The 22,041-nt window shown below is 46.5% G+C and overlaps 2 protein-coding genes across 6 annotated transcripts in view; one reads left to right on the forward strand and one right to left on the reverse strand.

Moving 5' to 3' along the window:
• Window positions 1–6,063: 6,063 nt before the first annotated feature.
• Window positions 6,064–12,820, forward strand: DYNC2I2 (dynein 2 intermediate chain 2). The gene is made up of 9 exons (XM_030231800.2): window positions 6,064–6,212; window positions 6,872–7,126; window positions 7,794–7,903; window positions 8,925–9,082; window positions 9,518–9,627; window positions 10,326–10,493; window positions 10,862–11,094; window positions 11,815–11,972; window positions 12,541–12,820. Exons 1-9 carry the CDS (start codon window positions 6,135–6,137, stop codon window positions 12,777–12,779), a joined length of 1,509 nt encoding a protein of 502 aa, XP_030087660.2. The 5' UTR covers window positions 6,064–6,134; the 3' UTR covers window positions 12,780–12,820.
• Window positions 12,821–12,942: 122 nt separating this feature from the next.
• The window catches only part of SPTAN1 (spectrin alpha, non-erythrocytic 1), a 46,082-nt gene continuing 36,983 nt past the window's right edge, over window positions 12,943–22,041 (reverse strand). For 3 of the 5 annotated variants that reach the window (XM_030231795.2, XM_050981123.1, XM_050981121.1), the window contains 12 exons: window positions 21,843–22,002; window positions 21,546–21,622; window positions 21,185–21,394; window positions 20,683–20,979; window positions 20,086–20,198; window positions 19,260–19,277; window positions 16,176–16,230; window positions 15,388–15,584; window positions 14,943–14,996; window positions 14,386–14,532; window positions 13,943–14,090; window positions 12,943–13,264 (listed from right to left, as the gene is read on the reverse strand). In XM_030231795.2, the coding sequence (XP_030087655.2) occupies window positions 13,139–13,264; window positions 13,943–14,090; window positions 14,386–14,532; window positions 14,943–14,996; window positions 15,388–15,584; window positions 16,176–16,230; window positions 19,260–19,277; window positions 20,086–20,198; window positions 20,683–20,979; window positions 21,185–21,394; window positions 21,546–21,622; window positions 21,843–22,002 (1,602 nt within the window). In that variant the 3' untranslated portion in view covers window positions 12,943–13,138. Of the gene's footprint in view, window positions 13,265–13,942; window positions 14,091–14,385; window positions 14,533–14,942; window positions 14,997–15,387; window positions 15,585–16,175; window positions 16,231–17,482; window positions 17,546–19,259; window positions 19,278–20,085; window positions 20,199–20,682; window positions 20,980–21,184; window positions 21,395–21,545; window positions 21,623–21,842; window positions 22,003–22,041 lie in introns of all 5 variants that reach the window. The other 2 variants (XM_050981124.1, XM_050981122.1) reach the window with 2 other exon arrangements.

Genomic DNA, 22,041 nt, shown 5'->3' on the forward strand with positions numbered 1-22,041 from the left:
TTTTCAGGTTTACTTTGTTCACTGCTTTGTTGAGGTCAGTATTCCTTCCTTTAGGGGTCTGGAACTCGACATTCAGCAAGGGCTGGATGTTGCTGTTCTTAAGCCTTGTGAGAAGGACCAGCTCAGTGGAAGCAAGGGGGGTAGGGAAAGGAAGGGGGAGGAGAGTCCATATCTGAAGAGAGACTCCAGACTGGAGAAATTTTACTGACATCCATTCAGTTTCCAGCGGGGTCTCCTTCAAGGGCTTTTACTGAGCTCCAAAAGCCCCTGCAATTCACAGCGGCATTTACATGCAACGTTTCCCTCTGGGAGCTAAGGTATAACTGTACTCCTGGATAATAATCACAAAGAATACCACCAGACTCCCATTGAAATGTCAACCAGCCACTACCGTTGTAGAGAGTAACAAAGAGATGCTAATATAATTAATTATGAAGCCTCAGTACCCTCATTAACACATCTTTAGTGCCTAGATCTTTGAAAATCAGCTGTATAAAGTGACTGTCAGAGTTAATTCCTTATAAATTGCCTCTTGTCACATGCCAGCACTGCAGTAAGTTCTCTCAGGCCTTGATGCTAAGAAATCTGTGGTTTTTTAAAAGTTCTGATGCAGTTTTATTGGTATTATTAAAGGTGTAAGCTGTTGCATAAGCAGTTTGTCAGGCTAGAGTAGAGAAAAATAAAAATGCCTTTAGTCAGCCCAGTTTACACAGTTGGTGGCATAAATAGGAAAAGTTTCAGTCAATTAAATGGAAAATTAAGGACAAAAGAAAAAAACAGGAATGAAAGGTGTCACATAATTTGGCATTTAAATGTTTCCGGACCTTTTTTTAATTTGAGGATTGCAGCCAGTTTATAGCTCTCCCTCCTACTGCTGCCTTTGCAACAGCATTCTAGCTCCAGGCCTCATTCCAGAGCATCCTCCTTCCCCTCCTCTCCCGCTTAAAATATATATTTCAATAGGCTTAGGCTACATGGAGTTCCAAAACCAGCATGTAATTGGTGCAATTGTCTTTTACACTTCTCCAGAGAGAGCCACATTCATGCTGCTTAAGCCCAGTTTTGTCATGTTTTTCCCTTTTTTTTTTTTTTGTTTTTTCCAAGCCGGACTGGGATCAGTACTTGTGTTGGGAACCCTACATATATACTGAAGAAAGAAGTTACAGAAACAGGCTGTATGGGTGGTTCATTCTGTTATTTCTCAGAACCAGACTGTCACTCTGCTACAAGATAAAGGGAGACGACAAAAGAAAGTGATCATTACAAATCACTTGGCATTTTCTGCAAGCAGTTAAAACACTTGCACTGACATATCCAATTTGTCTATACAAGATACTCTGCTTCCCTTCATCTTCCATGTGCTTTTGAGAAGGTGATAATTCTGCAGTGCATAACTTTGTAAAGTTATCTCTCTGTGCTTGCATAATACGTTCCAGGATTCTTTGTAATCTCTGTTATACTTGGGATAAAAAAAAATCAAATGAGATATTTTTATTTGCCATTTAAGAAGTGGCTTTCACAGTGCTTTTGCTGGTCTAGCTAATCTGGCAATATGTTAGCTCTCTAAATGGAGGTGAAATTTATATCAGTAAAAGGAGTTCTTGCAAATCTGTCTTTCCTGCTGCATTAGGAACGTTATTTTGTTCTCCACTCTTAAATTACATATCCATACCCCAGTAAAACCAAGATGTATTATTGAACATTCGGTGTTCATAGAAATAATGTCTCAGAAATGAAAGTGACATGCTTGAAATTAAATAATTACAGAGATTTCTGAAGAGCAACCCAGAACTACCACACAAATTCTGCTGGTGCCAAGTGGAATGTAACAACTTACTCTGAATGTCCTGTTTTGAAACCACACTTTTGCCAAGGAGAGTCAGTTCTGTTTAGAGGATTAATATCTGTCGACATTACTTTCTAATATAGCCACTGGCTTTAAACATAGCAGTTAAAATTCCAGCAACTGTTTGAGATACTACAGATGCAATATGAGTTGATGAAGTGATGTACAGAACACATAACTAATTTTTAGTCATGCATGGTTACTGAATATGGGATTAATTTAAGGGATCTCTGTTTTCTTTCATGCTGTCAGCACTGCAAAGGGTAAGGTACCTTTGAGGAGTGGCACAGCAGATTGTACCTTTATTTCTGAGATGAGATGCTGGACAGGCTGCTACGAACTCAGCAGGAACTAGAGGCTGCTGAGACCAAAAGGAGAGAGACACTGCCAGTCACCTTGTTGACAGCAGCAATCCCCTGCCCAAGGCAGAGACTCCCAGCTGCCACTGAGTTCAGAGCACCATGGCAGCCAGGATTCAGGATCCTGAGCCTTTCACAGATGCCTCTTTGGACAATCCATGGCACTCGGCCCCGTGCCAGCTCTGCTTGCCATTCCAACCCTGCCGGCAGTGCCTTTGTGCCCCTGTGGCGGTAACTTGCTGCCACCTGCCACAGAGCTTCCCCCCTGCTCCTTCCTGGGCTGCTTACACTTGACTAAAATCTTTGTCTTGTTATTAATCATGAAGGAATTAATAGAGGATAAACAATACCTGCACAGGGCAAGAAACTGCACCCATCTTTATAAGGAACCCCCGACTAATTCTGCAAAGCACAGTAGGTCGTGATTTTAATGGAGATGGATTCTTTTGATAATGTATTATGTCTTTTGGTACAACAGGACTTCAGAAGCAAGCTGACGTTTTCTGCTAAGAAGGAAAAATAGGTTTTCAAAGCAAAAAGGGCACAGGGTTTGCAGGAACATTTGGGAGGGGGGACAGGGGAAAGGAGGTCACAAATTAGAGAAAATGCATGAGCCTGTTACAGATGGCACTGGAAAAGAAATAGCTGGGGGAGTCACACAGCTTGAAGTAACACTCAAGAGTCCACACGAGGACCTGAACCCTCATCAGCTACTGAGCAGCTGGTGGGGTACATGGACATGGGTTCAACACTGACAGGTGTGGGGACCTCACTTCCCTCAAGGTTTGGTGAATTTTAAAATCATCAATTTCTAACAAAAAAGAAACATGGGAGTAACTGATCAGATATTGTCCATAGTCAAATAACAAGCACAAAATGTCAGTAAAAAGCCACTTCAATCTCCAGGTTACATCCTTTGGTTAATGCAAAGACAATAGTTCAGTATCCAGGCCTCAGGCAGACCTCATCTGTCACCTCAGGCTGTTCAGCAGTGCACAGGTAGGATGGGAACTATCAGGGAACAGCATTAGACCTTGCTGGTTCTGGAAGCTGGAGAAACAAGTAGGTTCTTGAGTGACAATTCTTTGAAACAAACCCTTGCTGTTGGTTGAAGAGTTTTGTTTGTTGGCTGTGGTTTGCTATGAATAAAAGAGATTACCTATAAAGTTCTGTTCCTCTGAACAGTCATAAAACACCAAAGGCAATACCTTCAATCCCCTGTCAAGCCATTCCCTGCAAGACCAAATCCAAGAACTCCCTCAAGGCTGGATTGATCTGTGCTGGTTGTTTTATTCGTCTTCACATACATCTGTTTGGGGTGGAAGGAATGGAGGGGAAGTGTAAAAGGAGAAGACTCAGTTATGACTCTCAGTTTTCGGGTACAATCTCCTGTTTCGCCTGTCTGCAGCCTCAACAGAATTGAATAGTTGCATTTATTACAAATCGAGGGCAGCGACTGCACCCACTAGTGGGGGAATTTTTACCGAGATGCAGCTCGTATTTCTTTTGCTCAGGTCACAGCGATCACACACTAGCGTGCAGCTTTTTTCTGACATTTTCCCCCTCGCTTTCGTTTTTGTTTTCTCTTTATCTCAACCTTCTCTTGTTGTTTTTTGATGCTGATCTGCTCCATTATGTAAAAGTGAAAACTTCCTACACTTTGTCTCATGAAACTGGGAGGGAAAAGCACAGATCAGCCCCGTAAAAACAGCCACTTAAAAGAGACTGGGTAGCCTCAGGCAAGTAACAGCCCTCCCCCACTCATCTCCGATTTTGTCTTATTTCTGATGATGTGAAGACAAAACCATCCATATATCTGATACTGCCAGGCCAGGAAAAAAAAAAAGCAACGTAAGATTTCTTGAAATACCTTTGATATATTGAAACCCCAGAGAAATAGGAATAAAGGATCAAAGTGCAGTTACTTACAACAGTCTTTGTCTGGAGCTGTTTGCTCCTTTCTCATCCTCAGGGAAGAAAAAGCCCGGACATGCACCATGATACAGGGAACAAGTTCTACATTTGCACTAACTTTGCATACTACCGGCTAAAAAAAAATGGATTTATTTCTGTGTTTCACATACCTAAATTCCAGTTTTCTTATCTCTTTGCCATCTCAAAAACCCACAAACTTTTCTCCTTAAGTCCCCCCTGACAAGTTATTTAAAGTTTTTAAATTGAAGCTTGTGCTTAGCATTTTTATGATGATGCAGCCTGTATATTAATTCACACTCATAATATTTACTCCTCTACTAAAGAGTAATATGCCTTGGCAGTTCTAATAATACCAATTAAAGATAATTTATTGATGACTGAAGATGATCTATTTATAGAGGATAAATCTTAAATATTAAGACCCTCTTAAGAAAACTACTCTGCTGTTGGGTTCAAATATTTAGTATCAGTTTTTCAACACGTGAAAAGCTGCCCCATACAGTGACCCAAAGCCAGGAGCCTGCCTGCAGAAGTGAGCTGGGAAAGTGCTCAGTTACATCCAAGACAGTCTCTGCCTGCCATTGCTTGTGCTTCCACGTGAACCAGCTGCTGCTGGAGATACCAGGCTTGAACTTTGGAAATTCAGATTAACTCCTGAGCTGATGAGAGAGAGATGACAGGGCTAAAAGCGCCATCAGTCCAGCCCAAGAGTGTTTATGCTTTTACGTTCTTGTCTCTTCTATGGGGTATCATGATCCACTCCAGCCAGGATTTGAAATTCTAGAGGATTCAGTTCCATTAAGACCTTTTGCTTTTGAAGGAGGTGCCATTGAACCTCCTTCTGCTCCAGTTTCACTGTCTGTAAAATGGCTATAAGAGTTCTTTACCATTCGTTTTAGGGACTTTTAATTCACTGATAATTGTATAGTACTTTAAATTCCTCAGCAGAACCACTGCACTCAGCTGTGTTATAAATCGACTCACATGTGCTCAAGAGGTGAAAGCACTACAATCGTTCTGCTGAGCTCTTACTCTGTATCCTGCAGCCTTGATTCCTACACACAGGCCAGACTCCTTCCCAGCAACAGCCGGAATAACTCCACTGAAGTTGGTGCATCTGTGCCTGCTTATGCCAGCACTAAATTTAGCCTGTGCATTCATCATCAAGTTGTTCCAATGAGTTAGTTAGAAATAATCTCCAAGCAGAGTCATGCCCGTTAGGAATCACCACTTAAATAAGCTACACCGCCAGTCCTGTCCCTGCGGACAGAACAGCACAGGGTATCCAGGTGCAGGGGCCGGTACCCAGGTACGGGGTGGTCCTCGGAGAGCAGCCCCGCGGGCGTGCAGCCAGCCCGGCCACACAGCAACTCAGCCTCGGCACGAACTACCCTCATTCCCCCATCAGAACCAACGACGGTAGCGAGCAGAGCAACGAGCCAGAGCACACCCCTGGCACTAAGTGCGCATTGAGCCAGCCCCATTCCCGGGCAACCACACGGTGACAGCCAGCTAGAGCTTCCCTCCCACGGCGGCCCAGTGCCCGCTCTCCACCGCGCTTGGCTTTGTCGCCCCCTCCCCGGCGCCATCTTAACTCCTGGCACCCCGCGCCCTTCGCCTGCGCTGCCACCCGTGCCCCCGGCGGCGCGGCGGGACCAGCCGGGCCCCAGCGCAGCTACGGCGGGAGCGACCGAAGGAGAAGAAGCAGCCTCAGCCCGACCCACAGCTCTAACGAAAGTGCCGGGATAAGCCGCACCGCTGTCCCGCACGGAGCCACCGCCCGCCCAGCCCGGCCGCCCCGCGCCCTTCCCCAACATGGCCCCGCCCGGCTCAGTTTACCGCTCGCAGGCCCGCGGGCTCGGCGCTCGGGTGACGTCACGGCGCGCCCGTTTCCATGGGAACCGGAGGCGCGGGCGGCGGGAGCGCCACGGGCCGCGACCGCCGGGAACGACCCTGGATCCGCCCGGCGCCACCAGGCTCTCTTCGGCCCCGGCATGTTCGCGGACAGGACGGCACCCGGTGCCGACGTGCAGTCGCTGTGGAGGAGCGCCCGGAGCGCGCGCTGCGAGGCGGTGAGAGACCCCCGGGGCGGCTCCGCTCCGCGCTCTTGTAGCACCGGACCGGGCAGGGCAGGGGGCGGCTGTCAAGGCTGCGCCTTCCCCGGACCTTCTGGGATCGTGCCCCGACTTGCCCTCTCGCTGTTCGTCCGCGACCCCCCCGCAGGTCCCGCGGCTCCAGCGCGGCCCGGGACCGAGCCCTCCCGCTCAGGTGGTTGTTGGCATCGTGCGGGGCCGGGGCGGCGGGGCCTGAGCCCGCCCGCCGGCTCTGTCCCGTCAGCGTGTTGCTGATTTAGCCCTGGTGTGAGAATTGGCAAAGAACCGGCTGAGCGGCTGCCGCCCCGCAGCTGAGAGCTGATAATGCTGCGCTGTCACTGTGTGCTCGCTCCTCACTCTGGAGCTTGCTGCCTTCTTGCCTTCTCCCGTCCTTCCCATTCCATGCTTTAGAGCACTGCCTGAGTCTGCTATTCGGGCATCTCTGCCTCCGATCAGATTATCGGAAGGTCACAAACGCATCACCAACACCTGGGCAGATACCCTGTGTTTAACCATGAAGCTGTGCAGAGGGGCTGAAATGTCTCTGTGAAACGGCAGGAAGGGGAAGGTGCTTTGAATGCCTTGTGCAACACTTGTTTTTCTGCTTAGACTATAGACTGTCTGTCTTCTTTCACTAGAAAACTTGCCAGACTGGGAAAATTTCAACAGCTGAAGCTACAACACAGTCTCATACAGCCCGAGATGCTGCGGTGCAGACAGAACAGAGCAAAGATGCTGTCCAAGACTTCCAGCAAGAAGTCCAAGTAGATTACATTGGGCTTCTATCATTCCTTCAGAGAGTGGAGGATGCTGTTATCAAAGAACTAAATAAAAACTGGAAAAGTCATGCCTTTGATGGCTTTGAAGTGAACTGGACAGATCAGGATGAAACAGTAAGTGACAGAATTCAGGTCATTGTCCAAGCAGAGTTCAGGTACTCTAAGTTGTTAGTCCTTATTGCTGTGATTGTTCTTGCCAGGTTGTAATAATTAAACATTACCAGTTGGGTTGCCTTGGGATTTTTTTAGCTTTCTCCTTGCTTGGTAAAATTGTTCTTCCTGCTGCTAACTGAGCTGTAGCAGCAGTGAGAGGAGGAAGCCTGCAGCTGGTGTAGGCTTTTCTTCAGCCCCTTCAGAGCACTCCAGCCTAGCAGGGATCTAGGAACAGTTGCAGTCAGTGAGTTGGCAGCTCTGCCTGCTTAGGTTTGTTTACTGCATGGTGCTCAGGAATGGAAGCAATTTGTATCAGACAGTACTTGTTGAGACTGGCATTTTCAAACTGTTACTTGTGAAGCTCAGCAAGTGCCAAACTCACACCTGGCAGCTGCTGTAAATTCTTAGGGACAGCCTTTCAGAGCAGTGCACTCTCTGAGAGGTTGTTTGAGTGACAGTTGTGTTGTGGGTTTGTTTCCCAACAGGAATTCAACAACCTTTTCACATAAATTCTTGGACTGAGGAAAACCCACGCTGTAACCCCACAATCACACCAGGGGTGGACACAGATCTCATTTCTCTCTGTTCAGAGCTTGTTGCCTCAGTGCTTGGATTTGATCTCTTCCAGGTGTTGTGTTTGCATACATTGTCATACCCAGAGGCTCAGGATCAAAACCTGCAGGTCACCAGTGTTTCATGGAATGCCACAGGATCTGTCATTGCATGTTCCTATGGCCGGTGAGTATCCAGAGGGATTTGGGAGTGCAGCTGAGGCTGATGTGATGTCTCTGGCTGATCTGAGGTCTAGATGTTTGTTTTCTCTGTAGTAATAAACTGATCTATATCTAAATCTATATATCCATATCCACTCCTTATGCTAGTTAAATTATTAATCTTCAAAGTAACAAAATCTCAAGCAAGTCCTGAATTATATCTTTTATTCCTTCTACCTTCCCCCCGCCCTGAAAATGGATACATGATCTTACTGATTTGTTTCTAGGTAGATTCTGTTTGAAAGATGTAAAGAGCAGATGCACTTGCAAATATCTGTAGGTGAGGTTTGGGAGAATGCACTTTATCTCCACTGAGATCGTGATGTTTAATGTGGTCTCTGAGCACCCTGGATGAACCTGGCACCTGTTCATGCATGTGCCTGGTGCCATGGACATGTAATAACACGTTTAAGGATTTCTGAAATAAGGGTTTCACAAATAATTTATCTAATCTATTAATGTTTGTAGCAGCTCCCTCTTTCTTGGCCCTGCTTCTGCCCTTATTTTTTTTTATGCTCCCCTCTCCTTACATTAAAAACCCCAGCAAAAAGGGTTTCCATGAGAGAATTCATAGGGAAGAGTGAAACAGGGCAAACCCGTATGTTAGTTGCTCCTTCTGCTTTCCCAGTCTACAGCTGTTTGCAGATGAGGATGTGGTTTTTGTGTCTGTGGGTACCCTCAGCAGAATTCCTTCCATGAACTTTCCATATGCACCCTTTTGATTGTTCCATTATTTGAATGGTGAGTAGGTCTTGGAATAGGGAAATCGTACCCAAAATTTACTGGCTGCACTTTGAGGTAGGCACAGACATGTTCCCTGTCACATCCTATATAAAGCAGCCCCCAGAGAAGTTCCATCCCCTCATGATCCCTTCATTACAGGACCCAAAGCAGCACATTGAGGTGACCAGTGGGGAATCTCAGAGTTCTGCTGGAGTGGAATCCTCTGGAACACACAAAGCAAGGTGTAGCTTTTTGTTTTTCAGGCTGGACGATGGGGACTGGAGCACAGAAAAATCCTATGTTTGTACCTGGAATCTGGACAGAAGAGGGTTGAATCCACAGCAGCCTGACCTGGTGGTGGATGTTCCCAGTTCTGTCATGTGCCTGGCTTTCCATCCCTCCCAGCCATCACTGATAGCTGGTAGGTTGTTCTTACCTCAGACCATGCTTGAAACATACCCTTTTTTCCCTGCAACCTGGATCCTTTGGTTTCTCTCTCTGGGTCCAGACTTAGATTTGCTGTAAAGGAACAGCATTGCAGCTCCTCAGACTGAGGAACTAATGCCCACCAACACAGATAAGTGCGCTGTTACATCTGAACTGGGACTTGCTGCTTCTTCAGTGACACCTGCCTTTATAACCCCTTCTCAGAGAGAGGTGACAGAAGGAAATCCAGCCCTGGCTGTAAGGGTATAAACTTATTTCAGCAGAGCAATATTCTCTTACATCAGAACTGGCTGTGCTCTGCACAGAACTGCCCAACCTTTGAAGCTGGTGGGTCTGTTTCCACCATTGCTCCATTTGTGCATTTCTTCTGAGCTGTCAGGGCTCAGATATTTTGTATTTGTCCTTTCAGGTGGCCTGTTCAGTGGGGAGTTGGTGGTGTGGGACACCAGCAGGACAGAAGACCCTGTGATCTGGAGGACAGGGATGACAGATGACACCCACACTGACCCTGTCTATCAGGTAACAGAGAATACTGACAACAGGGCTGGGGCAGGTGAGAGTTGTCACTGCTCTGTGTCAGCCCTTTGGTTCCCATCCACAGCCAGGCAATTCACAGACATTTCAGCAGTTATATTCTTTTTTGGTTGGCTGTTTCCCCCCAAATCTAGCTCCTGAACAGCCAGCCTGGAAAAAATAACATCTCACTGTCCAGGATAAATGAAGAGCAGCCCCATTCCCAAACTGCAATCATTTGTTAAGGAAGATGCAGCAATGATACTTGGAGTGGTTTAAAAACACAAATGGGAAAGTTTCACTGGTCCTTGGAAGCTTAAAGCCATATGCTCTAAGGGAATTTATAAGCATATCATGCAGTCTGGCTTCCTAAGGATTTTGCCCTTCTGGGGCCTTGTGACTCTAGACATTCTGTGTATTTTTCTCATCTGCTACTCAGGAAAATGCTGTTGTTTAGAGCTGGGTAAAAGTGCCATAAATGCCCATCCCAAAACTGAGGGCAGGTGAACCATAGAAACTACAATGGAGATTTAGCCCTGAACACTGGATGTGTTTCTGTCCTTACTTTAGTCTGTGCCAGCTCCCAGCAGAAGCTGATTTGGTACCAGACTGGTGCCTGGCTCTGCTCCTGTGTCACGGCAGGCTGCATGGGCTGGGCAGTTGTGACAGTCCCCTTTGTCCTGAGGTCTTGGCATTTGAAACAGGTTAACTGGTTACCTGACTCCAAGCACAGAAACCATGCCCAGCTGTTGAGTGTGGGCACAGATGGGAAGATCCTCGTGTGGAGGGAGGAGCGGGATGGGCGGCTGGCCTTGGCTGAAGGATTTGCCATCGTGGCTCAGCAGATCCCTCGCAGCACTCGGCTGAAGAAGGTGAGTTCAGCAGCTCAAAGAATGCCCTTTCCATAAAAACACTCTGAACCCTGGAGCCCAAGTGTCAGAGCTTGCCCTGCTCTCAGAAGGGCCAGGAAAAGCCCCTTCTGAACATACACAGCCTTGATCCACAGCTCCTTTGCCATACAGAAATCATTCTGAGAAGACTGACAACAGCTGAGGTTTTGCCATGCTCTAAAGAGAAGTTACCAGGATGGAGAACTTGCTTGTAATGTTAATTCACGTGAACCCATTTGTAGGAAGGATTCAGTGCTACAAACACAGAGCTGTCTGGGCCAGCAGGCCCTGCCCGCCTGTGCCTCTCTGGGGAGCCCCAGCCCACACCAGCTCTGTCTCTCTTTGCCCAGGTGGCCTGGGGAGAGGCAGCCGTGGGGGTGACCTCGCTCTCCTTCTCACCCTTCGATGCCGGTGTGTTCGTTGTGGGTGTGGAAGGTGGGTACTGCCTGCGGTGCTCCACCGCGGCCCAGAGCCTGGCTCTGCCGCGGCCGGGCAGCTCCGTTCCCCTCAGGGCGCCGGCAGAACTCGCCTTCTCCCCTCACGCTGGGCCCGTGTACTCCGTGAGCTGCTCGCCCTTCCACAGGCAAGTGCTGCATGCGGGACGCAGGACACGATCACTGCCTGGCTCTAAACACAAAATAGCCCCTGGGGGTGTGTTACAAGTCCAAAAAAAAAGGGTCACCTGGCATTAGGAACTTGCAGTTGTGGGAGAAAAAACATCCATTGGCTCTGGTGAGGCTGCCTGCTGGACTGTGCTGCATGTGGGCACATGAGCAACACCAGCACCTTCCTTAGATCATCCTGCTTGTTACAATTTAAACTCGGTTTAAAGCCAAGGAGATGAAAAAGTCCTTCACTAGGGCAGATCACTAAGTATGGTACTAAAGATTTTTCTGACATCAGCAGTTGCCAGAATTTAAATTCAGAAGCTCCCATCTCTGCCAGCAATTCACCCACCATCCGTGGAGGCCCCAAGCCCTGTTTCTGTGAAACATGCTGACAGCCCAGGTTTGCATTTAATTTGCATGAGACAAGGCCAGCCCGAACAATGCCCAGCTCTAGATCAGCAGTTCTCAGGCAGCCCTGGGCCACAACCCATCAGCGGTCAATACAAGCCCTCATTAAGCTTAATTGAGGGCAGTAACAAACAGCTCACAGCACAGCCTGACAATTGCTGCTTTAGGAAACACAGACCTTTACAAAGCAGGAATATTGTCCGAGGTCATGCTCCTCGACTGATTTCTGTTCTTTATCGTTAGCAATATAACCAAAAGAGCTGTTTCTTGCTTTCTCCCTCCCCCAGGAACCTCTTTCTGAGCTGTGGAACCGACGGACAAGTTCACTTGCACTCCATGTTGCAGACACAGCCCCTCTTTGCTCTACAGTTATCAAAGAAGTACCTGTTCTGTGTATGCTGGTCTCCAGTTCGACCACTGGTTTTTGCAGCTGCATCTGGGGAAGGCAAGTGCCTCCTCTTGAGCATAAAATTAAGTGTTCTGGGTATTAATTAGTCAGATCGATTGTACTGATTAGCAGATCCCACAAGCACACAGCAGTGACCATTGTTTTCACTGTGTAATTAGTACAAAGGAGTAATTTCTAACTTTACCAAGGTGAACCAGCAGTTATTTTTCACTTCTGATGGTACCTTTAAATCTGTTGCCATAGTCATTCACAGGAATACAGCACAGCAAGATCACTGTGGCTAAATCTATTTCCAGCTTGTTTTTTACATTACTTCTAGAACTAATGGTTTAAAATGAAAACTTTTTCCTTAGAAAATTGCCCAGACATTTCTGAGTTAAAGAATGGAGATTTCACAGAATTTAGCAAGCTGGATTCAGGTTTCTGACAGTAGAACAAATCCATGCTGCCTGCAGTAATGTCAGCTGTCTGTCACAGCCTAGACACCCATCAGCCTGGGAAACAGGTTAAAAATAACTCTGAGTGCCAGACTAAGCAGATACTCACCTGCTGTTAGATAGGATGTCTGTTGCCATGAAGCTGCAATGAATGTCTGTGTCTGCAGGAGAGGTGCACCTGTTTGACCTGGCGAGGAGCATGCAGAAGCCCACAGTGTCCCTGAAGCAGTCTGTGGGTGACTGCCCTGTGTATTGTTTGGAATTCAACACCAAGCACACGCGGCTCCTGGCAGCAGGGGATGCTGCTGGGACAGTCAAAGTCTGGCAGCTGAGCTCCGACTTCACTGAGCAGGGACCAAGGGAAATGAGTCACCTGGAGCAGCTGGCAAGTGAGATCATGGACTGAGAGAGCAGCACAACAGCTGTGCGAAGCTTGTAACTGCCCTGACTCCAGGAACAATTCCTCACTCACCTGTTCCAGTGTTAGCCTGGAAAATACAGGTAACCAACGGCAGGAGTTGCCTCCACATAACAGTGAAACCTGCATTTAACCATTAAACACAAGATGATGTGGTTCGACCAGTAACTTTTATTGAAGCACACTGAAACATGTTTCTTTTCCCTAAGAGTTTTAAGCTAAGCACTTTAAGGTTACATCATAAAGTAACATTGATTATTGTAGAGCACAAAGAGAGAGACACATGCAGAGCTACAGTCAGCAAACGTGAGCATGTCCTTTGCATCTTTTGGTGCTAGTGTTTCAGATCAATTCACAAAGAGTGAACGTGTAAATTCTATGTAGTCGTAGGCAGAAGGCAGTTCCCTGCCCTTGCCATCCATGTAGGGTTTCATGTGAGAGATGCAATAATCGGCCTGTTCCCGGGTCAGGTTCTGAAAGAGAGACAGCATGGGGGTGAGAGGGCTCTGGGGCTGCCAAGGGGCACTGACAGGCAGCCCTCCCATTCCCCGGGGCAGAAACCAGAGCAGCACACCTACCGCAAGCATGGAAATGCTCTGGCTGTTGGCACTATTTGGTTAAGGGTTGGAAGGCCTGACCAGAGTCTTCCCACCGAATAGAAGACAGAGCAAGTAACTGGGACAAGGAAGCACTGCAAACACTTTATTTCCCTGCCAGCTGGTGGTATTCAGACAGGAAAAACTTGCTGTTTTGGCAGGGCAATGAGAGGGAGGCAATGTTCATACTCTCTAAACTTAGGCTCAAGCTCTTCCTTTGAATTGCTGTCTGGAGAAACATCCCCCATCTAATTTCCCAAGTGATGGAAGGGAAGTTCTGAGGACAGTGCACTCCCTTACAGGCCTTTGAGTAGCTCTTGTTTTATTCAACCTGAGCCGTTCTTTGGTAGGTAAAGCTTTTCCTCTTCCTCTGTAGAGCCAAGAAAGCAACTGCGGACTGTCACAGCAATTTCTTTGTTTGCTGCAGGGGATCCCCTGGCAGGGTCAGAACTAACTCAGCCCCAGTGACATGAGCCTCCAAGCCATTAGTGGTGAGCTTTATCTGTGAACAAAAGTCTTGTGTGTTCTTCCCGGGGGTCAACAACCAGCACTTACCTGGTAGAGCTCCTCCTTGGTGACGTAGGGCTTCCCCTCGGAGCTGAGGGCACGGAAAGCGCTCTCGATCTCCTCGCTGGATTTCACGTTCTCCGTTTCCCGGCTGATCATGAAGGCCATGTACTCCTGCAGCGAGACGTGTCCATCTCTGCCAGAGAAACACAGTGTGAGCACCCAGAGCACAGCACTGCCAGGCCCCCCCACCAGAGAGGGGCCAGAACTGTTCTGGAAGGAGTGAAAGTTTTAATGCAGGAGACTCAACACCAGATAATTCTCTCAAAGTGAATTTCTTCTTTACAGACATCAGTCTTGCCTTCCTTAAAGCTTTCACATGAGTGACTGTAAAAACAGCCTCAGCTCTCAGCCTGTGAAGGATCTTCCAGCCAACTCCCCAGCCAATACCTCCATGTATTCTGCAGTACAGAAAGGTCCAACTCACATACCTGTTAGGATCTACAGTGTCAAGAATAGACTCAAACTCAGGGTCTGGCTCTCCTTCCTCAACCATGGGCAGATCATAGCCGAGAGAGCGCAAGCAAGACTTAAACTCCTGGTGGTTGAGTCGTCCAGATTTGTCCTTGTCAAAGTGCCTAAAACCAGAAAACCAGAACCCATGTATGTCAGTTATTGAGTCCCGAGAGCTGTAAAGCAAGCTGAAAACTAGATCAAGGTTATAACCAGCCCCTATTCTGGACAAATGAGTTTGTATCAATAAATGGTTCTATCTAGCATACATGAAAAATATGCACAAATTCTTAACTTTGCTTAAAAATCACCCCTTCCCCACCAAAAAAACCCCAGCTGTATTCTCAGCTGGAATGCATTGGCACTGCCAGCAGCAGGGGCTGCAGGCTGTTGCCCTCTGGCAGAGAATGGAGCAGCTCAGCACCAAGTGGGGCAGACAAAAAAGGAGCCACAAATGGATCCTGCAAACAAGAGCCATCCATGTGCCAGAAATACCTCCCAAGCCTTCCTCTAGCTTGTGTTCCTTGCAACTCACTTGAACATCATGCTGAACTCCTTCAGGGCCTCCTCAGTGACTCCAGTGGTGTTCCTGAAAAGGAAGCAGCAAAGCTGAGTAGCAGTTCCTGAGCTGAGGTACTCTGAGTCCAGCAGCTGCACCACAAAATGAGGACAAAGGAGCAAACAACCATTCCATGTGGAAACACTTGTACACACTTATTCCACAGAATAAAACCGTTCCACTAAGATCCCACCCTTGCTCATGGCCAACAGGAGCTACTCCAAAACTGCTCACTTCATCCCTCTGAAGGGAACTGGGAGGTGGTGGGGATGTACAAGCTCGTTGCATCCATTGTTCTGAGCACAGGAGACCCTTTAGCACAGACCATGCAAGGCTGGCTGCAGGCATGGGCAGCTGTGGCTCCTGTCTTTCCTCCCACCCCCAGTCAGACACTTCAAACCAGACGTGGGCCAGGCAGTACCGGGCTTGGATCTGCTGCTCCAGGTTGTGTTGCATCCTCATCCCCAGCTGATCCAGCTGGTCCCACTGCTGTGCCAGCCCCACAGTGCTGTGCTCTGTGTATTTGTTGTCCAAGATAAGTGCCTCTTCCATGGCTGCTCCAAGATCCTCAATCTTCTTTAGCTGGCTCCTCATAGCCCGGATCTCTTGGTGCTTGCGCTGTGAGAAGGGAGCAAAGAGGAGAGAAATCATGGACCACCAAAAAAACCCCCCAAAAACAAACAAACAAACAAAAAAACCACCCCCCCCCCCCAAAAAAAAAAAACCAACACAAAAAACCCACAAAAACCCAAACCCTTAAAAAAAGTTAGAACAAAGGCTGGCAGGGGAGGAAGAGTTATACTCTTCTTTTTCTCCTAGGACTTTATGTCCATATACTAGGATTTGTGAAAAAAGATTCAGAGCAATGTTCATCTTCATGCTCACTATTGGAAACTAGAACTTGCAAACCAGTTCTGGAGACTAAAAAATTTCTTATTAGGAAATGTGCTAGAAATACTGTATCCTGTCTGCCCTACCCCACCTCCTTTAGGAAAAAAAAAAAAAGGAAAACTACATCAGTGTTGTTTAATGGCCTACGATGAAGTAGACATCAGATATGTAAACAGATAAACCCGGAGGTCTCTTCAGTATTCCAAATGCCTGAAATCAATTAAGATTTTCCCACACAATTCCATGCATTTCCCTTCCTGTTCTGTGTTCCCAAGCCAGCTGGAAATGCTGTTTTAGCCATAGGTGCACATCACTTACTTTAGTAGCTTCCAGCTGTGACTCCAGCGTTCCCGATTCTTCCACCATACATGACCTAAACACAGAACCAACAGTGAGAAAAGGCACTTATCTCATTAAAAAATGGCATGTGGGGCTTGAAATTAACAGTCCTTCCTTGAAATGAAAAATCCTTTCAGATACTTAAACACTGGTTTTGTGTTTTGTTTATTCTGACTCATCCTATTTCAGACTGACACTGTACATTTTGTCTGATTCTTATTTCTGTATATAGTTAATTTCTAGCCCCATTTGAAAGGCAAAGTGATCAGCAGCCACACTTCATGCCAGACTCAAAGCACCCGCTTTACTGGACCTCATGGAATTAGAATTTAGTGCAGTCCCACCCCCCTGCCCCGTGCCCAACACACACCACACACACCAACTGCAGGTGAGTCACTGGGGATGGGCTGTATTTGCAGTCAGGTACAGGAGCTCTACGAAGGTGTGTTACAAAGGGGAAAATAAGGGTAAAAAAAGATGGTGAGAACTACTGGTTTGGTTGAAAAGTAATCTTAATGTGGCATAATCCTTGCAGAGAGCTACAGACCTCTGCTGCTCAGCAGTGCCTGGTGGAAAGGTGCCTTTCCCACCCCACCTCTCCATGCTGCACCCAGAGCAGCTGAGGTTCAGCCACTCTGCCCAGTGATTTCCACCCTGAGCTTTACATGCAGGTCCCCACAGTGGCCAGGGGCTCTGAGATCTCCTTCATACAGACTAGCTATGGACAGCCTCTGGATGCTGCTTTTCCCCCACCCCAAGATCCCAAGCAATCTCTAAGCAGCCGTGTTTGGGAATCTCTGTCCTTCCAACACGTACGGTGAGAGCTCGCACTGGATGACCCACACATGGACAGTGAGTCTGGGTGCTGTGCAGATGGGGTGTCCTCTGACTCTGGGGTATTAAAGTTCCTAAAACCTGAATCTCTGGTATTCCCGTCACTAAAACCAGGTTTTCATCCCCATTGGACTCTGTCTTCCCACATGTTTTTGAGCGTCTTGAGAATGGGGATTTCAAGTGCTGAATCACTCTGTAGCAATGAAGATGCACCAAACATCTGGGTGTTTCTCACCACAGGGTTAAGGCTCAGACTCAACGCCCGCCTAGAGATGAAGCGCACGCCCAGAGCCTTGAGCAGGAAGCTGGGAACCAACCGTGGAAAGAACCAACAGGGAAACAAACCTCCAAGCATCTCTAAGCCGTGAAAGTTAGTTGGAAGGAAAGCGAGCCTTGGAATTAACGAGTGCGTTTGAAAACCAAAGTGAGGTAAGAAAATAAGAGGAAAAAACCTTCCAGATAGATCATCCCCAACTTCATACTGATAGACACGAATGACACGACGATATGCTATGCTAGTCAAAGGAAAGAAACCAAGTAAATTCCAAAAAGGAAGAAAGAAAGAACAGAGGAAAGAACACACCAAAACACGGCCACTGCAGTGGAGTCACACTCCAAGCCAGCACTGCCTTGCAGCAAACACAAGCAAGTACTTAATGAGAGAAAATTATTTAAATGCTGGTTGCACATACACAAAAATAAACCACTATTATTTTCATGTAAGTCACAAAAAAGTGAGTCTTAGTAAGAGACGAACTGAAGTTTTGCAGTTAGCTCATCTACAGATTGTTTAAAAGCGTTTTTTCCCATAAACTCCCTTCCCCAAAGAACACCCTCCCAGGCAGTGCTGGGCACACACAAAGCTGCAAAGCAAGGAGTGTGCACGGCAGCTCTTCTCCTTACAGTTCCCTGAAGGTCTGCCTTCCCTCTTGCCAAGCCAGGCTAAGCACAGCCAGTGCCTCTTGGAACTAAATCCACAATTTTAATCTATTCACAGAGAATTAGGGACAAATTCTGCCTGGCATATCAGCAGCCCTCTGGTAATTTGTTCAACAAAAGAACCTGGCATGAGGATCTCTAACTCTGACCCTACATCTTTCAGTGAATGGCTCCTTTCTGTTCCCTCATTCTTGGATACCAGAACTAATCTACATCACTACTGGACAAAGGAGCAGGGAATTCAGCATCCATTCCAGGAAAATCTGCTCCGTTCCATTAAACTGTACAACAAAACCAGGGCAAACTATTTTTATCTGGCAGAACACAAGAGACTGTGATCATCACAGAGCAACTAAGCAGCAGAATTATCTGTGAAGATTCCATCCTTCTATTAGGAAAAGCTTTCTGTTTAGGAGCAAGGCCCTAGCCCCCTCCAACCCTGTGCACAGGCTCACACACAGCCTCTGCCCTGGCCCACAGACTGCTGGCATTTGACATCACATCTTATCACAAAGCTTCCACTGTGCTGAGACTCATCCTGCTGAAGGAATTTAACTGGGCAGACAGATTTGCAGAGGCTTTGGTAGTCTGAAAACATTTAAAGATCTTATTATTTCCTTTCCACTTCCAGACAAATGGCCAGCACACATCCTCATCAGGAACCATTGCTGTGGACACAGTGTGGACTTAAAATGCTGGCAAATTCCAACAGCTTCTTGAATTCATGTTGGAAGGTTGGTTTTCTCCCGTCAAGGCTAAAATCTGTGTGAGCCATAGTTCTGCAGCAGATTAAAAATGGGCAATTCATATTTGCAAACTACAGGGTTTTAAGATACGGAATATCAGCAAAACATTGTAAGAATCTTCTGTTCTCCTAATCAAAACTTTGGAGGTTTCATTGTTCTCAGAACAGTTATGGTCAAATGTTTTATTTCACTAGGCAAGTTTCTTAAGCTGAAAAACCAGAAATGCCAGAATGGCCTGCCTTTGGGAAGGAGCTACACTCTCACATATCTCCTTTTCCTGTGCAAGCCCTCAGAGAAAGCAAGAGCAAAAGTCAGGAATTCCATGGTGTGCCAGTGGCTGCCTGTTGTAATTCTGCTTTTGACAAGGAGATTGTTATGTTTCTACTCCAAAATCTTGTTTCCTGTGTCTGTGCACCTCAGCAAAAGGTTGCTCTTTTTAAATAAGAGGGGTTTGAGCACAGCTTTCACAAGCGATGTAACAGGAGAAAACACACAGAGCAGAACACGTCACCAAAATTTGAAAGATACAAAATTCAATACTAACCCATCTAGCAGGTAAGTCCTGTAGAATGTGAAGATCCAAACATCAGGCAGCAGGACAGAGACAAGACAGTAAGAGAGGGATAGAGATTTGGGTGGGAAGCAAACATCAAAAAGTTAAAAATCATATTTATATTTCATTATTTCATGAAGACACATACAGAACTATTTGTAAACACACAGACAGAGAATCACAGGGTTACACAGAACAGAACTCACCTCCTCTGACCCCCAACCAGAAGCTGTCAGAGCTGCTGACAGCACTGACTGAGTGGAGACACCTGCAAAGCTCAACCTTGAGACTTTTTATTTCTAACACAGATCTTTACTCCCTCTCCTTAGAGAAAGTTATTATTAGACAGTAGCCCACGGAAATTATTACAAAGTTTTAAGCTCTTTTCACATCTTCTTTCTCTATTTGAACTCCAGTAAGATTCTCAATACACTGCTCATTACAAAAGGGGAATTAACAGAAATGCCAGTGGCACTTCAAGTCTGCTTGGAGCTATTTGTCCTCCACCTCCCCAGCTGTGCTACAGCCTAGTTCAGGAATAACTGGAGAAAAATGCAGTCCTGGATAACTGGAATTACTGCAGGAAAATTAATTCAGAAATAGGAACATTTTTAAAGTCTGGTATTTCAGGGCCTTTCCTTCCCCTGTAGCTATTGAGGCCTCCCTCAATTCCCAACTGCAAGGAATGAGCAAGTCCTGATCTGCTGTTTTTCAATAGGAGACATTTACAACTTTGACAGTCCAAAGAGATGGAGGATGCACACAAATACTACCTAAGGGATTCTCTAAGGGCTGGTCCTGGAAAGACAAACTATACCTGGTCTCCTGAATCCACTGATGGAAGGCATTGGCATGCTGAGCAAATTCCTGACGCAGTTTGTCATTTTCTTCCTGCCTTCGCTGTTCCTTCTGCAGCTCCAGTTCACGTTCCTGAGAAATGAACAACAGTAATTTCAGAGAAATAAAGGGATTTCAGATTTCTTATCCTGTAAAAGAAAGGAAAAACTAAAAGCTGCATCCCAGCACAGTTCTGAGCCTCAAAACAACACTGAGTGCTTGGTGTACTGGATACCCAGAGAAAAGCATCTCAGGTGGTAATTCAGAACTGAATTCCTGAGAACTGCAACTGAACCAGCAGTTGCTTCACTGCATTGCAGAGAAGTTAAATTTCTATTACAGTTAGGAAGTGAGACAAGTTCTTTGCCTTTGGAAGAGCCACAAATGGAAAACCATGAGAAAAACTGACAATAGCACAAGTTTATAGTTAACAGCAATTTTTCTTTGCTCATGAACTTTGAGATATTTTGACTGTATTATGGTGACAAACTCTTGTATCCATTATCTCAGAGAACAACCACCAGGGACGACTGAACGGTCATAAAATATGAAGAGACTCCTTCCCTCACTGACTTGCCTTGATAATTTTCTGCAGATTTCTCCAGGTTTCTTCAAGAGCCTCCATAGTGAACCAAGTGTAGGGGTTGGAGGCCACACGGAAGCTCTTGATCTGGCGATCAAGCTCTGCCAGCTGGTTGAAATCAGCTTGGGCAGAACTCAGGGAGGAACGGAAAGCGTCGTGAGCTTCTCTCAGGGCTTTGATTTCCTCCAGGGAGTTGCAGCGCACAGGATCTGTCAGGTCCTCCTCAGCATTCTCAAACCAACTGTTGAAGGCAGAGGCCTTCTTTGCAAAGGTCAGGAAGAGATCCTCAACCTTGAAAAGAGAAAAAATCCAGTTGTTCGGTAATGGAAATATTCTGTATGAGCTCATCTGGAATTAACATGCAAAAGTTTGCCTTGCAAGCATCTCAGAAATTCTTATGTTAATTCTCCAGGATCTCCAAAATCGTTAGTTGCAAGTGTGTATTTTTTAACAAGCGCACAATTAGATTTTTGTAGCCCCATGGTTGGCCACTCACCTTTCTGAAGTGCTCCTGAGCCTCCAAAAGTTTCTTTTTCCTGGTAGCAGAATTAGCCAGTAGCTGATTCCAGCGTTTCATCAAGGAAGCATGCCGGGCCTCGATGGCCTTGGACTGGATGTGCTTGGCTGCGAGCAGCTGGTCTTTCAGAGCAGTGATGTTTGCAATTCCCTCCTGCTGGAAAGCCTGAAGTCCAGCATCAAACGTTTCCTGAAGCATTAAAAGAACAAAAGGTATTTGAGATTGTATTTTTCTTTAGCTTTTCCAATACCCTGCATATATTTCAAATATGGATTCTTGTGTGTTCACAAGAGTTCAGCTGGTCCCTCCCTCACGGGGTGGCAGCAGCATCAGCACTGACCTGTTTGGTGAGCAAGGTTTGCACTGAAGAGAGGTCACGTCCATAATCATCTGTCTTCAGACTGTTTTCCTTCTCTCCTGGAAAATGAAACAAATTTTGCAGAAATGTAATTTCTCCATATCAAACATTCCCTCTGTTCCAGATCAGGTTACTACAAAAGCATAAAGAAGAGACAGCACTGCTGATTACTCTGGGCTTAAGTCTGCTTGTTACAACAGCACATAAGGAGCTACTGGAGACCTTTGGAAATGAAGGAGTTTAAGGTTTGTTTGTGACCAAATATTGTACAGAACATACCTATCCATGACTCCACCACATCTGCTTTCCAGTTGAACTGGAGGAAGGCTGAGTTCTCATCCAATTTGGCTTTCCTCTGAGCTGCTGCTTTCTCCAGATCTGACACCTTGCCTCTGAGCCCCTTCATCTTGGCAGTGATGTTTGCCTCATGGTGATTGTTCTATGTGACAAGGAAGAAAAAAAATATAGCCATCCTGTA

This window comes from Serinus canaria, chromosome 17 (genome assembly GCF_022539315.1).
Source record: "Serinus canaria isolate serCan28SL12 chromosome 17, serCan2020, whole genome shotgun sequence".
Lineage (NCBI taxonomy): Eukaryota > Metazoa > Chordata > Aves > Passeriformes > Fringillidae > Serinus > Serinus canaria.

Coding starts and splice junctions, on each gene's coding strand:
- DYNC2I2 (XM_030231800.2), top strand. CDS start 6,135: ATGTTCGCGGACAGGACGGCACCCGGTGCCGACGTGCAGTCGCTGTGG. Junction 6,213..6,871: donor GGAGCGCGCGCTGCGAGGCG/GTGAGAGACCCC, acceptor TTCTTTCACTAG/AAAACTTGCCAGACTGGGAA. Junction 10,494..10,861: donor GCAGCACTCGGCTGAAGAAG/GTGAGTTCAGCA, acceptor CTCTTTGCCCAG/GTGGCCTGGGGAGAGGCAGC.